This window comes from Embiotoca jacksoni, unplaced genomic scaffold (genome assembly GCF_022577435.1).
Source record: "Embiotoca jacksoni isolate LCO1_2020_lvr unplaced genomic scaffold, fEmbJac1.0.p SCAF_8, whole genome shotgun sequence".
In the NCBI taxonomy this organism is placed as follows: Eukaryota; Metazoa; Chordata; class Actinopteri; family Embiotocidae; genus Embiotoca; species Embiotoca jacksoni.
This window is the reverse complement of record NW_027185436.1, coordinates 11,675,250-11,689,229: the sequence shown is the minus strand read 5'-3', so window position 1 is coordinate 11,689,229 and position 13,980 is coordinate 11,675,250. Positions and strand designations below refer to the sequence as shown.

Below are 13,980 nucleotides of genomic sequence, written 5' to 3'. Positions count from 1 at the left end.
CAGTAACTTATAAGCAGCCCGCACTGTGGCTCAGTGGTTATCAGTATGTGTTTTTTGTCTTTGGGTGCTTCCCACCCCAAAAATACATCAATGGGACTTTTTGCTTTCTTGGACACCAAGTATGTGCAGGTGTCAGGAGGTGGTAGGGCCAGGGAATTGGGATTCAGGACCGGGTGTGGCAGATGTCCGTGTGATACCTGCCAACAGAGCTCTCTCTCGACAGAGTAGACTGTCCATGTCCTCACAAGGTCAGCCGAGTCCATAACAGAGGAAAAGTTTTTCTCCCCTGAGTGACAGGGTCTCTTTCTTCTCCGCTCTATTCTTCTTCCGTCTGGCAGTGGGAGTCCAAAGTGTCTGCTTTTGCTGAGTGGAGCTGTACGGCTTTCCGTCCCCTTGAGAACTTGGCTCTCTGTTTGTTTGCGAGCGTGAGTGAGGGGGAGACAAACAGAAAGACAGGGAGACAATTTGTGTGTGTGTGTGAGAAAGAGTGATGGCGTTTATTCGGGGGCTGTTTGAATGGTTTTAGTAGAGCTCTACTGAATGGGAAGCTACCGCCTGTTGTGTTTGTACACAAAAAAGCTCTTTTGTTTTGAAAGGAACAATTGAGCTTTTCACAGAAAGCCAGAGAGCACAGACAACCTCACCGCTGCCTTGAAGGATGCTCACACACACACACACACACACACACACACACACACACACACACACACACACACACACACACACAGCTCCATCCTTATGCCTGAACCAGTGTCTGTCACCTTTGTCTTATACAAAAGTGGGATTGGAGACAATGTTTGTGCCTCTTTTGTGATGGCTCTTTTGAATGCAGCCAAGTGTGAAGCTGAAGGTTCCCGTTTTTTTGTTTTCTCTTATGTCTCTAGCAACCTTAGACACAATGGCTTATATACCTTTAATGTGTGAGCAATGTTTACTTCCTCATTCCTGAGGAAGAAAAAGTAATTTGGGAAACATGACTTGTTTATAATATTATGTGTGCAATAACAGAGATTTTTACAGCTACATCGTGTGAAATGACATTAACATGTCCACCTGGAATTTGATAATGCTTTTGATCAATGTCAGCGACTTAACGACTTTGCCAGGTGTTGAGGTTTCTGGCAACCAGAACTCAATTTCCAGTCTGAACTCTGTTTTGCAACAAAACCTTTCCGGCCCTCTGAAACCTACGCACATTTTCAACATTTTCAACTGTGGAGGATGTGACCAGGGAGCTGGAGGAGGGATTGTTCCTTATGATGTGGTTAATGATTCTGTTGTATCTCTGCTCTAATTAGCAAGCTCATTCCTCCTCCAAACAGTTGGCCAGAGGCCTGCTGATGCCGCCATTACCTGGTCACCAGGTCACATACCTGGTCATAAGTTTTAATTGCTTACAGAATGCTCCTTTTAACACTTAGGCTCGAGTCTAGACAGTTTTGTAAAATGCTAAATGATATTTTCAAACCGTCTATTCTCAGCTTGTCCCCCTAAAGGGCTAAAAAAAAAAAAAGGCTCAAGTTGTCCTTGACAGGCAGGTGGAACCAGAAAAATACATTAAAGGGTAACATGGTTTCAATTTCACTTAAACTGTATGTCTTTGGACGATGGAAGTAAACTACACAAACATGGAGAGAACATTTAAACTCAACACAAAAAGTGCAGTCAGCCAGTTCAAAAAATATATTGTCATCATTAAAAAAATATTGTTAGTTTACTTTTACTGCTGAATAGTAGTATTGTTTTTACTTTGTACGGTAAGGGGCCAAAAAAGTGTTACATTTTCAAATGTGACATTTTGAAATCTGAAATGTATTTGTATTCCACATTAACACAAGATACAGAGAAGAAGAGCTACAGTTAATATGCAAGAAATGTCACAAGCCAGAAAATTCTAAATTCAAATAATTTACTTTTGGTTGTAATTGGTGCAACTAGGATACATCCCAGCATCAAAACATGTCACTCAAGTGAAGCTAAAATTACTGCCTTATAGCTATATTCCTCTGCCAACCAGTCAAGGTGCAGTTTACTTTAAAATTCCTTCAAGACATTCCCGAGATATTGGATTCATGAGAATGGGATGATTATGAGGTCACAGTGACCTTTGACCATCAAAATGTAATCAGTTCATTATTTAATTTAACTGAACATTTATGCTAGTTTTGAATGAATTTCCTCAAGGCGTGCCTTGGTAACGTGTTCATGAGAATGAGACAGATGGATGATACAATGACCTTTGACCGTTGACCCTGAAAATCTTATCAGTTCATCCTTAGACCAAGTGAATGTTTGTGTCAAATTTAAACAAAGTACCTACAGGAGTTCCTGAGATACCACATTCAATAACATGGGATGTGTGTGAGGTCACTGTGACCTTGATCTATCACTTTTGAGCCCCAAACTCGAATCAGTTTATTTGTGAAACCGAGTGAACAATTGTGCCAAATTTGTGGAAAATTCCAACTCTGCATTCGAAAGATACGTTCATGAATAAGATGGGCAGATGGATGGATAACCCCCAAAACACAGCTACGGGTACCATCGGGTACCACGGGAGGCATAAAAAATAAATCTGGTAAACAAATAAAAACATGGACTAAGCAAAATACCACATCACGCAACTAGTATGAAACTAGTCAAATGAGGCAGCATTATTGAGACAGCAGGCGTGTGGTACCGTCGTTCACTGTGGCTCTGTGTCTGCAGGACAATACTGGAGCAAACATGGGAAGTGCCACCTGTGTGATGCTACCTGTCAGCAGTGCACAGGTCCGGAGAGAGAGGACTGCATAAGCTGCCCTTCATCACGGTGACAACCACTGACATACAAACATCTACATTCAAACAATGTGAAGTAATACTGCTGAGTCGGTGTACTTCCAGTATTTCCGATCCGACCGCTCTGCACTCTGTCACAAAGTGAAGAGCTAAAAGTGGATGTTGTTGTAAACGTAGAAAGCCCTGAATCCACATGACCAAAAACTTTCAGCAGGTTCAGATGAAACTGTTTTCACTTGTGAAATCCTTGAGATGTATTGAAATAAATAACTCAAAATTATCGTGCAAATACACCAACTTGTTCTGTAAACGTGTGTTTTATACTCAGTAGCTGTGGCTGATTTTGAGTGTCCATTGTGAACCACACTCCAACTGCAGGTTCTTTGATGACGGACGCTGCGATATCCGCTGCCAGAAGGGTCGTTATGCCATGGGGAGGCAATGCCATCTCTGTCACCACACCTGCCAGGATTGCACTGACAAAGGACCTGACGACTGCACCAGCTGTGACAAAGGTACACTAACCTCAACTAACCTTAAACACATTGTACCGTCAACATACATTTTTGTGTAGCTCTCATAGTGTAAATTAAAATTTTATTTTTTTCACTGACAAGAAAAAATGTTACCAGTTAGAGCAGACACAATATTAGTATTATATATCTGAACTATTCTCTATCTTTCTATCCTGCCATATAAAACCTGCACGCTCTGGGTCTTTGAACTGACACAGGTAGCTTTTTGCAGAGGTCCACGGGTGCTCACTTAAAACCCATCCATCAAACTGTGACTGGAATGTAAGTGAAATCGTGCTTTTTCGCAACATCGCATGGATCAAGTAAAGGCTCATTGGTGCCCGACTCCACCGATCAATCCTCTAAAAGTAAATGAATGTAATTAAAGAAGTAGTTCAGCCAAGGCTTCCTGATAGATGTGTTAAAAGGGGGAAATCAGTCATTTGTGAGTTGTGTCCAAAGTGTAGAAGTTACTAAAAACATTTCAGGTTTTAGTTCAATTAAAAAACAAACTATCTGTATTTGATGACTACCTTTACTTACTTAAAGAAAAGCTAACTTCTTGTAGGTTTTGTGATTCTGTGCAGATAAAACCCATAAAAAAAAAAAAGCCTGTGTTATTATAGAATCCGGACATCATTACAGGATCACAGCTGAAGAAATATCTACCTGAGGGTGGTAGTAATAACAGTGTTTATCACACTGTTACAGACAGTATTATGTCTGTCAGAATGAAAGTATTTACACTGGGGAGATTCTGTTACTCACACACCTACATACACACTCACACACTTGGGTTACCAGACACCCAAGAGAAGATTAACAGCACATTTTCCCTACACACACACACACACACACACACACACGCACACATGCACGCACCCGCTCTCTCTCTCTCTCTCTCTCTCTCTCTCTCTCTCTCTCTCTCTCTCTCTCTTGCTCTCTCTCTCTCTGTCACCTTCACATGTGCACACACACACTCTCAATTAGCCAGCAAGTTTGTCTGACTGTGTTTGCAAATGCGGTTCCATTTAATTGCAGATCTGTCTGAGATTCAATGAGACATAACCATAATAGCATGAATAGACCCTCTATCTGTCATTTTTCCCTCAAAACAACCTCTCTTATCTTGGACAGTCACACACACACACACACACACACACACACACACACACACACACACACACACGTGCACGCGCACACACATATTGCTACATATTGAGCGGTAAATATGAATACGGACCTTCGATAGTAATGCTTTGCACCCCTGTTGTCACTAGAAGGGAAAAAGACGGGGAAAGAGATAAAACAAAAAATTGAAAATAGATGGTCCATCAACAATATAAAACTGCCTATTTTAAACTACTGATACCCACATACACCAGCCTAGGCACATATGAAATTACAGTCACACACACTACAGACATTTTTGTTTCATTTCTATGGAAGAAAAGACTGGCCGGATACTGAATACCTAACTCTGAATTGTAACTTCTACTCAACAGGACTGAAATCCATTACTTTGAAAAGCCTTGTATCACAGTTTAAGGCCTATCTATTTAAATGTACAGTGATTGAAAAACATTTTAAGGTTCACAAATTCAGACAAAAATGTAAGTGTTAGATTTTTTTAAAAGATTTATTCAAATTGCTTAAATTCAGATGGTTAGTTTTGTTTTGGAATATCAAAGTCAGTCAGTCAACTGAGCTTTAATTAGACTGGGAAAACACTACAGTTCACATGAAATGGATAGATACACTGTACATTCAAATAAAAAAAATAAAAAATCTAGCATTTCAAAACTTGAAATGACCTGCTAGAATTTATTAGGAGGGCTAAAGATGTCACAAATTCATAAAGAGGATGTTTTCTTGGTAAATTGTATCACTTTAATATTATACTTTGTATGCCTTAGCAACAGTGACAACCATAGCTGGAGGCTTTATGTTTGTCTGTCCATCCATCATGTGAATGTGCCAAATGTTCTTGCATTTATTATGGAAATTCTGAAGTTAAGATTCAAAAAAGAGAAGTCGTTTTAATTGTCTTTTAGTACACTTGCAAGTGAGACCATTATTTCACAGTCTGACAGATTGGACAAAATTGACCCAGGATGAAGAATACACTCACAATTTGTTTTTTCTTGCTCCACCCAACCGCAGTATCAGTCCCTTGGGAAAGGCGAGCTACAAGGCCAACGCTAATCACAAACTATTTCTAACCGTCGAAGAATTTGTCCTCGCGTCTGCAAAGAATCCACAAATTCAGACACATCATCTAAGAATCTAAGCAGGGGGCCTTGTTGTTTCCAATGCACAAGCACATGCACACATTGAAGCATACATATTATAATGTTATAATTTTCCATTACGCAGTACACCGAAACATCCATACAGTGACTTTCTAAAAAACTGCTCAGACCTGCAGTTAGAATGTTTTGTCCTGACCCACCTGTCTGAGTACGTCTGCATACCTGGTTTGTGCTAAGCACTCTTTCCTCTTCACTTGAGTTCTTGCCCCTCAGAATACTTTCTTTATCTGTTCTTTCTCCACCTAGATAAGTTTGGTGTGGCCAGGTACTTCTTTCAGGGTCAGTGTCGAGATGTCTGTCCAAAGCGGTTCTTCCACTCTGGGCGGAGGCGGTGTGAACCCTGTGCTGCAGAGTGCATCATCTGTATTGCAGCAGATCGCTGCCTCCAGTGCAGCCCAGGACACAAACCCAAGGATGGCCAGTGCATCCCGCTGGAGTACAGCGCAGGTGAGAGATGCTGGTACAGACACATAGCTCTTTGTGACATGGTCACTGATGTCACTTTGAAATGCACCAGCCATTCTGAATATGTGGATGATTTCTACAGAGGCCACCATTTTGAGTATTGTTGTAAGAACAATATGCATGATGTGTCATCTAACTCTCACTATTGTTGAATAAATGAAGAGTTTGGGAATAATTTTATAGTAGCTGCCACTGTTGCTCAGCACCACTGTCACAGACATGGCCCGTATTTGGTAAACGTCACCTCAGGGAGCAAACATACAATATAATAGAATATAATATAATATAATAGAATTCCCTTCGCAGTTTCGAAGGAGGAATTTCAAACCTCTGAAGATTACACATTTCACAAAATATTCAAGGAACTGTTGAAATTGACATTATGTGTCCATTAAGTGATTCAGGTAATTGCTTCTGATGTTTACAAGCAAACAATATAGCAAACAAGGAAAAACATATGGCACTAAACACCATAAAATAAATACTAACACACTGTGTTTGTGTTTTGGTATTACAATATAACTACTGCTTAAGCTAATTGCTTTATGGCACCGGGAAAATATTCAGGTTCATCTACCTTGGCCAGACTGGTGCTGATGTGTACGTGCTTCTACTTTCTGTTGTCAGTGTGTTCGACTGAAAAACATTTGCCACATATATTTTTATCCTCTGAGAGATTGTGAAAGATGAACACATGATTGAGAAAGAGCTGACATGTTTTGAATGAAATGCTATGTATACTTTTGAGATAAGGACAAGCGGTCTAGTTACAACACTGAGATGAAGGTGAAGAGTAATGATGACAGTTTGAAGGAATTAAAGTTAGTTTACTAACTTTGTACTAAACTCTGTAATAAAGTGTCTACAATGTCTTCCCTTCCCTTCCCTTCCCTTCCCTTCCCTTCCCTTCCCTTCCCTTCCCAGTAAAATATGACAGGTTCAGTTAAAGCACTCTTTCTGGTTGATTGGTGATGAAAAAAAAGATGATTACAGTGTAAATTTTGATTGGTAGTAAATTGATTGTCATGTCTGTAAGATAAATTGTACTCCACTTAAATATATTGTGACTCATTTGTTTTCAAAACAAGAGCAGTGTTAGTCATTATTGAACAATTAGACATATTTTACATTCATTTTCGTAAATGAAATCAAAATGACATTGCTGGAGTCTTTTTTCAGCTTTTGATCTTCTCTATGTCATTTCACTGCCATTTTCATTTATGTATTTCTTACAGTAATCCACACTTCTTTTCCCACTGTGTTCATCAGGTGAGGTTTCAGAAGATGAGGACTATCTCCACTGTGATGAAGGCTGTAAGCAATGTAAACGCAGTAAGTAGACTACATTTTACCGCCCTCATCAACCAAACTGAATAAATAAAACCAAGCAGAAGCAGTCACATGGCAAACCTACAAAAATCATAAATCAATTATAATCAATGATACCTGCACTGCTCAGCTTTAACTGTTTTCATACTTTTTTTTTCAGTCCTCAGGAGTGAGATTCATTTAGGAAATCTTTTAATCAAAACATGGCACCTACTAGAGGAGAATTTATTGTACAAAATATGTTTGGTTGCATTTGATAATGGTGTCGCCTTTGACCTTTGCTGCACCTCACGCCCTGCTGTAGACACTTTATTACAGAGGATACATAAATTAACTTAAATGAGCAAATTTTTTACAATTCAAGGTGTTCTGGAATTTGTAAACATTTGGCAAAATCTATTGTTTTTTTTTCCCTGTACACTGAAATGTTTGTAAACCACATAGTATGAATGGTCCCTTGTACTGCTTCCATGTGCTCTTACACCTCAACCTCTCAGTGCAAGACACATAAAGATGAGAACTTCCTTCTCCCAGGGATGATTTATTGACATACCATTGCAAGTTGTTATTGTGAACAAAACTAGTCTGAGGTGGAGATGGACTGTTATTATGTCATTACGCATTCTGGGTGGAATATCTTTCTTCACTCTCGCTCCCACCACAACCTCCCTGCCACACACCCGCTTTTGGTAATCACAATTCTGCAAGCTAAACAAGTCAGTCAGCAGATTAGAGATCTGAGATTATTGGCCCTGTGATGCAATGCTACAGGCTAAAGTGAAGATGAAACAGTGCAGTGTCTGGGACTGGCATCTTATATGTGTATCTGCATGCTTAAACTAGGTGACATTGTGTTTTTGTAATTGTGAAATGCAGTTTTAGATATTTTAGATATTTTTTTAGATCGTTTTTTCAGTTGTTGTGGCTGATACTCACTTTTCTCTCAGTCAGTTTAAATTTGGGTGAAGGTCTTAAATCAGAATTAGGAATATGTTTGGATAAAGATGTGTCTTATTATGTTTTAAAAGAAAAAAAGATTCCTAAACTGTTCTGAAATCAAGCATTTGCTCGTTTAGTTGGGTTTTGTTTTCATTTGCCTGCAAGATTAAGATTAGATTTAGAAATTAATAAATTATGTGTGTGTGTGTGTGTGTGTGTGTGTGTCAGTTTGTAATGAGCTTTTGTATGAGATCTATCAATGAATTTGCCAGCCTGACAGTGTGATGAGATGCAGCAGCCTCTTCTTAGTCCTATCTTCCCCATCCAATTAATTCAACATTTATTTTTTTTAACTCGTCATCAGTTTTATACTCTTTAATCCTCTCAGCATACTGTACTTCTTAATCACTGCCTTGAAATTCGAAAATATTCTATAACTGGATTAGTCGTATCTCTGTGTTATTTCAGGAGATGCATCGGTGCACGTGTCACAATAATAATAGGATCTCTCTCAAGCTGGTGAAATCACCAAATGTTGTACTTTACCTGGGATAATAGACCTTTTATCGTGGTCATCTGTGGCCCATTCCTCTCTGACTTTTTGTGTTTCCGGGCACTGCTGCTGACATATGGTGTCTCTTATTAGCTCATGTGCTTTAATGTATTTCTCCCAATGTTAAAAAAAAAACAAAAAACAACTCTCTCTCCCCCGAGGTGTTTTGTGTCCTATCTTTACATTCATCACTTATATCCAGATGGTTTTTCATGCCATTGGTGAGTGTTGCTAAACTCATGAACATCATCAAAGCACAAAATGCATTCATGTTTGTTTTTTGTTTTTTTAAAGTAAGCTATTATCAATCTTTCCTATCGATAAAAGCAGTGATATTACAGCTCTTTTACTGTGGAGCTGCTCTCGCTGCTCAGAGGCCGTTGGCGTACTAAAGCTCACATCACAGTCAGTGTTCGCTGGTGTTAATGCAGTGCAGCTTATTTCTGTGCTTGAGGAAAAGCTGCCTTTCTTTTGAATGTTTTGAGTCATTAAATTCACACGTTTCCTATCTTTTTCTTTATCAGCAGCACATCTCTCAAGGATTTCTTTTAGTGAGTTTCCCCCACTGATGTGATGTTTTGAGGTGACGGCAAAACTAAAAACTCTGACTTGACTTTAACCAGAACTGAGTGCTAAGCAGATGTATTTATGTACATGGATGTTATATGTGTACTGTAAAGCATAGCATGTAGCTTGTGAGTGCATGTACACTGTGAATGCGTGCGTGCTTGCACATTCCACAAGTGAATACTTCAGGATGTGTATAGCGGTGTAAATTCTGTTGAAATCCCTCCTCCCCTGACTTGCACGGTTAATATTTATGCGGGCGCTATTTTCTCTCACATAGACACAGCCCGGAGGCATGATTTCCAGCTCCTTACTTGCTCTCTCTTCTTCTATACCTCTATCCCTCCCACCTTTCCTTTCTTCCAGTCTCTCCCTGTATGAGTAATTGCTTTCACAGGTAGTGGCTTGTCGACTGCATTGAAGTGCAAACTAGCGCAGTGTTAAGTTGTGGGTGCTGGAAGAAGACAGCGAGAGGAATAGGGTGTGGGGGTCGATGGAGGATTTTCTGGAGAGGATGAATGTCCCGAGGGAAAGTCTGCAGAAAAGTCTTTTTAAGTAGTCCCCCCCCCCCCTCCCGCCCCCCATACTTCACCCTCTCTCTATCCTGTCTGATCCTTCCTTTCTTTCCTGTTGCCCCCCCCCCTTCTTGCCCTCTCTGTCCTTGGAGATGTTTTGACATCGTTGGACTAAGGGATGATAACGTGACTTTTTCTCAGTTACCAGTTGGATGGTTTTGATTGACAGCAGGAATTAATTAGTCTGGAAGAAAATGAGCTTTCTCCTTTAGCGGGGTGTATATAAAAACAGTGTTTCACACACTCACCTGAAATACTTATTAACATCCTCATCATATGTTCGCTAGTCTCTAATAATAAACAAAAACAAACAGAAATCATAAATAACAAATATCATAACTACATATTACTGACATTATGCTTGATTTGTGTTTAGCGCCTGCAGTTTAAGATGAGCAAAACACACACACACACACACACACACACACACACACACAATTGTATGTCTATCTTTGTGAGGACATTCATTGGCATAGTGCATTTCCTTGACCTTTACTTCCATCACAGCTAAGTGCCGGCTAACCCCTACCAAAATCGTACTCTAACTTTCAACCTAAAACCAAATCTTAACCCTCAAACAGCCATTTGAAGGGATTTGACAAAGTGAGGACTGGCCAAAATGTCCTCAATTTGTCAAAATGTCATCACTTCAATAGCCTAAAACTAAAATAGGTCCTTACAAACATAGTTATACAAACACACACACACACACACACACACACACACACACACACACACACACACACACACACACACACACACACACACAGTGTCATAGGTATTACAGATGTGAACTGAAATGGCCATGGACACTGTTTGATTTTTACATTTGTATAAAGGCTTTTCCGTTGGATTTGTTTTTTTGTTTACAATGATCACACTCAGCTGATGACTGATCTGAGCATGCCATCCAATCCTACAGTGAACACATTTCATGCGTGTTGTCAGAGTGCCTCCTGCTGGTGTGTAAGGAAAGTAAGTTTAGAGACATCACAGTTTGCCCTTCTTTGGGTGCACTGTACATTACATACATAGCTAAATACTTCATCATATTTTTTTGTTTATTTGTTCTTTTTTTCAGTGTGGAGAGGCAGGGGAGATGCCTGAAAAGCTGTCTTTCTCTTGAGTGATTAGATTTATTAAGTTGACACATCTGTTATCTTTTTATGAATCAGCAGCACAGCTCTCAAATATTTTTTTTTTGACACACAAAGCCAGTTTCTCCCACTGAAGTGATGATTTGAGGTGATAGGTCAAAACTTTGACTTGACTTTCACCCGGACTGAATGCTAATCATGTGTAATTATGAGCATGTATACATACACACATACATTTTCTGTAAAGCATTGTATGTAGCTTGTGAGTGCTTGTACACTGTGAATGTGTGCATGTTTGCACATTCCACAAGTAAATACTTCAGGATGTGTATAGCAGTCTAAATTCTGTTGAAATCTGCCCTCCCCTGGCTTGTGCAGTTAATATCTATACGAGCGTTATTTTCTCTCTCAAATAGATGCCTGAAATCTGGTGATGACAACAGTAAAAGGACTGCTGCTTCTTCACCTCACATGTTACAAAAAGTTGAAAACTACTACATCATATTTATATGTGATTTGAATAAAAGCAACAACTAAAGCTGACCCTTCGTTTTGGACTTGCTTTGAGATTGCAAACAGAGTCCAGAATTCACTTCTGTTGTTAATGATTTGTTTTATTTCTTGCTCTTCACCACAGATGATTCAGGAGATACGCAGCAGGTAACTGTGTGCCTCAAATGTGAAGACAGTTACTACCAGTAAGTCTCGTCAGATCACCGAGTTACACCTCCACATTCTACTGTACATCCTTATTGACGCTGATCTTTGTGTCTGCCAGGTTAGGTACCGACTGTCACCAGTCCTGTCCGGATCGGACCTACAGTGTGAGCGACAACATGCTGTGTGCTCCGTGTGAAGACATACACTGTGAAATCTGTGACCAGTTCCAGTGCTACTGGTGTGAAAAGGGATTCTATGTCTCCGGTAACATTTGAACCTGTTATAATTTTGGGCTGAGTTGTGGTGTGAAGATCAGATGATAAACTACTGGGGCAAGCACATGTTGACTCAGTAACCTTTAGATGGGGTGAGGCACTGTACCCCGAGGAGCTGACTCTTCACCAGAGATAATGGTTTAAGTGTCAATATACTGTTCTCGGAATATTTAACCATCCCTCTTTTTGTGGAAACTGATTTGCATCTCATTTTGACATACAATACAAAAATTTAGTAGATAGTCCAGATAGTGTTTTTCATATGTTTTGGAGGAAGTGTGTACATCACAGTTAAAGCCCCCCTATTTGTCAGCCTCTGTGACCACTATCATCCAAGTACACAAGTCCAGAAATGTCAGCGATGACAAATCATTTCTTTCTTAATAATAATTAAGAAATAAATTATAATAATTTTATGGTATATAGAGGCAGAAAGAAATATGTCTTTCTGTGTCCAGATGGAGAGTGTCTGGATCACTGTGAAGAGGGTTTCTTTGTGGATGAGGAGAGCCAGGAGTGTGAGCCGTGTCACCGCGACTGTCGCACATGTGGAGGGCCACAACACGACGACTGCGACTCCTGTGAAGACGGGTTCACATTGAAGAATGGGGAATGTTTAGAGGGCAGACAGTTTGCTCTTTGCCCTGAGAAACAGTTCAGAAACAGTACGACCAATTTTCTATTTTACCTCAATACTAAATGTTATCAACGTGACCCAACTCTAACCGTCTGTTCTGAGCGATGAAATTATTTCATTTCCTAAGCTTCAAGTAAACTCAGGAATTTAATAAACAGAAGCAGTTCTCCACCTTTGCTTTTAAAATGTGGGACTGACTCTCTCTTGCATCACTTACCTATCAAACCCAAATGAAATTAGAATCCCTGCTGTTGAAGCATGTTGTGGTAGAATATGTTTCTATTGTTATGTACTCATCAGCACATCCTTTACTCTATTTTAATCCATCTCACTTGCTTTCAGTTTCTATGACATTTTATGAGATTTGTCCCGTCTCATTTGTTCCTCTCTTTCATGTCATTCTTGTCTTACTATTTTGTCCTGCTTTCTATTTTCTTTCTACCATCAGGTAAGGATAAACGTGAGCTGTGCCACTCCTCCTGTAAAACCTGTTTGGCTGCAGGGAGGGAGGTCTGCAGCAGCTGCGACACAGGTACACCTACTCTGTCTGTATGCTTTGTTACGCCGCCTCTGGAACTAGAAACTGTTTATGTTTTTGGAAAGTATTTGCATGTCACGTCGTCCATTGCATATTCAGCAATGAGCACAATATCATGCCAAAATGTGTAATACATCCATTTGTCCCCGAGGGGATAGCGTGTCAGTGTGAAAGCTGGCCTTGCCTCAGCGTGAAAATTAAACACGTCATATATCACAGATCATGTGAGGAATGTAATGACGAGGTACAAAAGTGCTAAAATTCATGTAAGGATGTCAGTTGGTTTCATGGATGAAACAGCGGCTTCTTTACTACGAGACTGCGTTTTGTATGACGGTGTATTAGGGTCACATTGAAAGACGCTGCACTCGCCTAAAGCTCCACACCCCTACAGCCAAACAACTTGATTAATTGTCTTATTTTGTCTTGTGATACAGTATATTCTCTTAACCGATCTGAACATATTCCGCCACTTCCTCCATGTTCGTTTGGTATCTCATTTTTGAATGGATGCAATTTTTGGCACAATCTCTTTAAAGTCCAAATACTTACAATACCAGACTGTATACCTTGTTACTAAAGCAGATTCTGAAGTACAGTTGCACGAGTTCATCTCATACACATGCATAAAGCAAGACATTTTGAATACTCTCATATATTTGACTTTAATCTTAAAATGTAATTTTCTTCTTGAAATAAAATTCCAACTTTATTTTTTACATTTTGACTTTTTTGTC

At 39.7% G+C, this 13,980-nt stretch overlaps 1 protein-coding gene across 1 annotated transcript in view; it reads left to right on the top strand.

Annotated features, from left to right (window-relative positions):
- Nucleotides 1-13,980, top strand: part of pcsk5b (proprotein convertase subtilisin/kexin type 5b) — a 75,445-nt gene that overhangs the window by 56,259 nt on the left and 5,206 nt on the right. Inside the window, exons 21-28 of the mRNA XM_069138269.1 lie at nucleotides 2,710-2,812; nucleotides 3,160-3,296; nucleotides 5,855-6,055; nucleotides 7,343-7,405; nucleotides 11,771-11,831; nucleotides 11,912-12,057; nucleotides 12,527-12,733; nucleotides 13,154-13,237. Coding sequence (XP_068994370.1) covers nucleotides 2,710-2,812; nucleotides 3,160-3,296; nucleotides 5,855-6,055; nucleotides 7,343-7,405; nucleotides 11,771-11,831; nucleotides 11,912-12,057; nucleotides 12,527-12,733; nucleotides 13,154-13,237 — 1,002 coding nt within the window. The remainder of the gene's footprint in view (nucleotides 1-2,709; nucleotides 2,813-3,159; nucleotides 3,297-5,854; nucleotides 6,056-7,342; nucleotides 7,406-11,770; nucleotides 11,832-11,911; nucleotides 12,058-12,526; nucleotides 12,734-13,153; nucleotides 13,238-13,980) is intronic.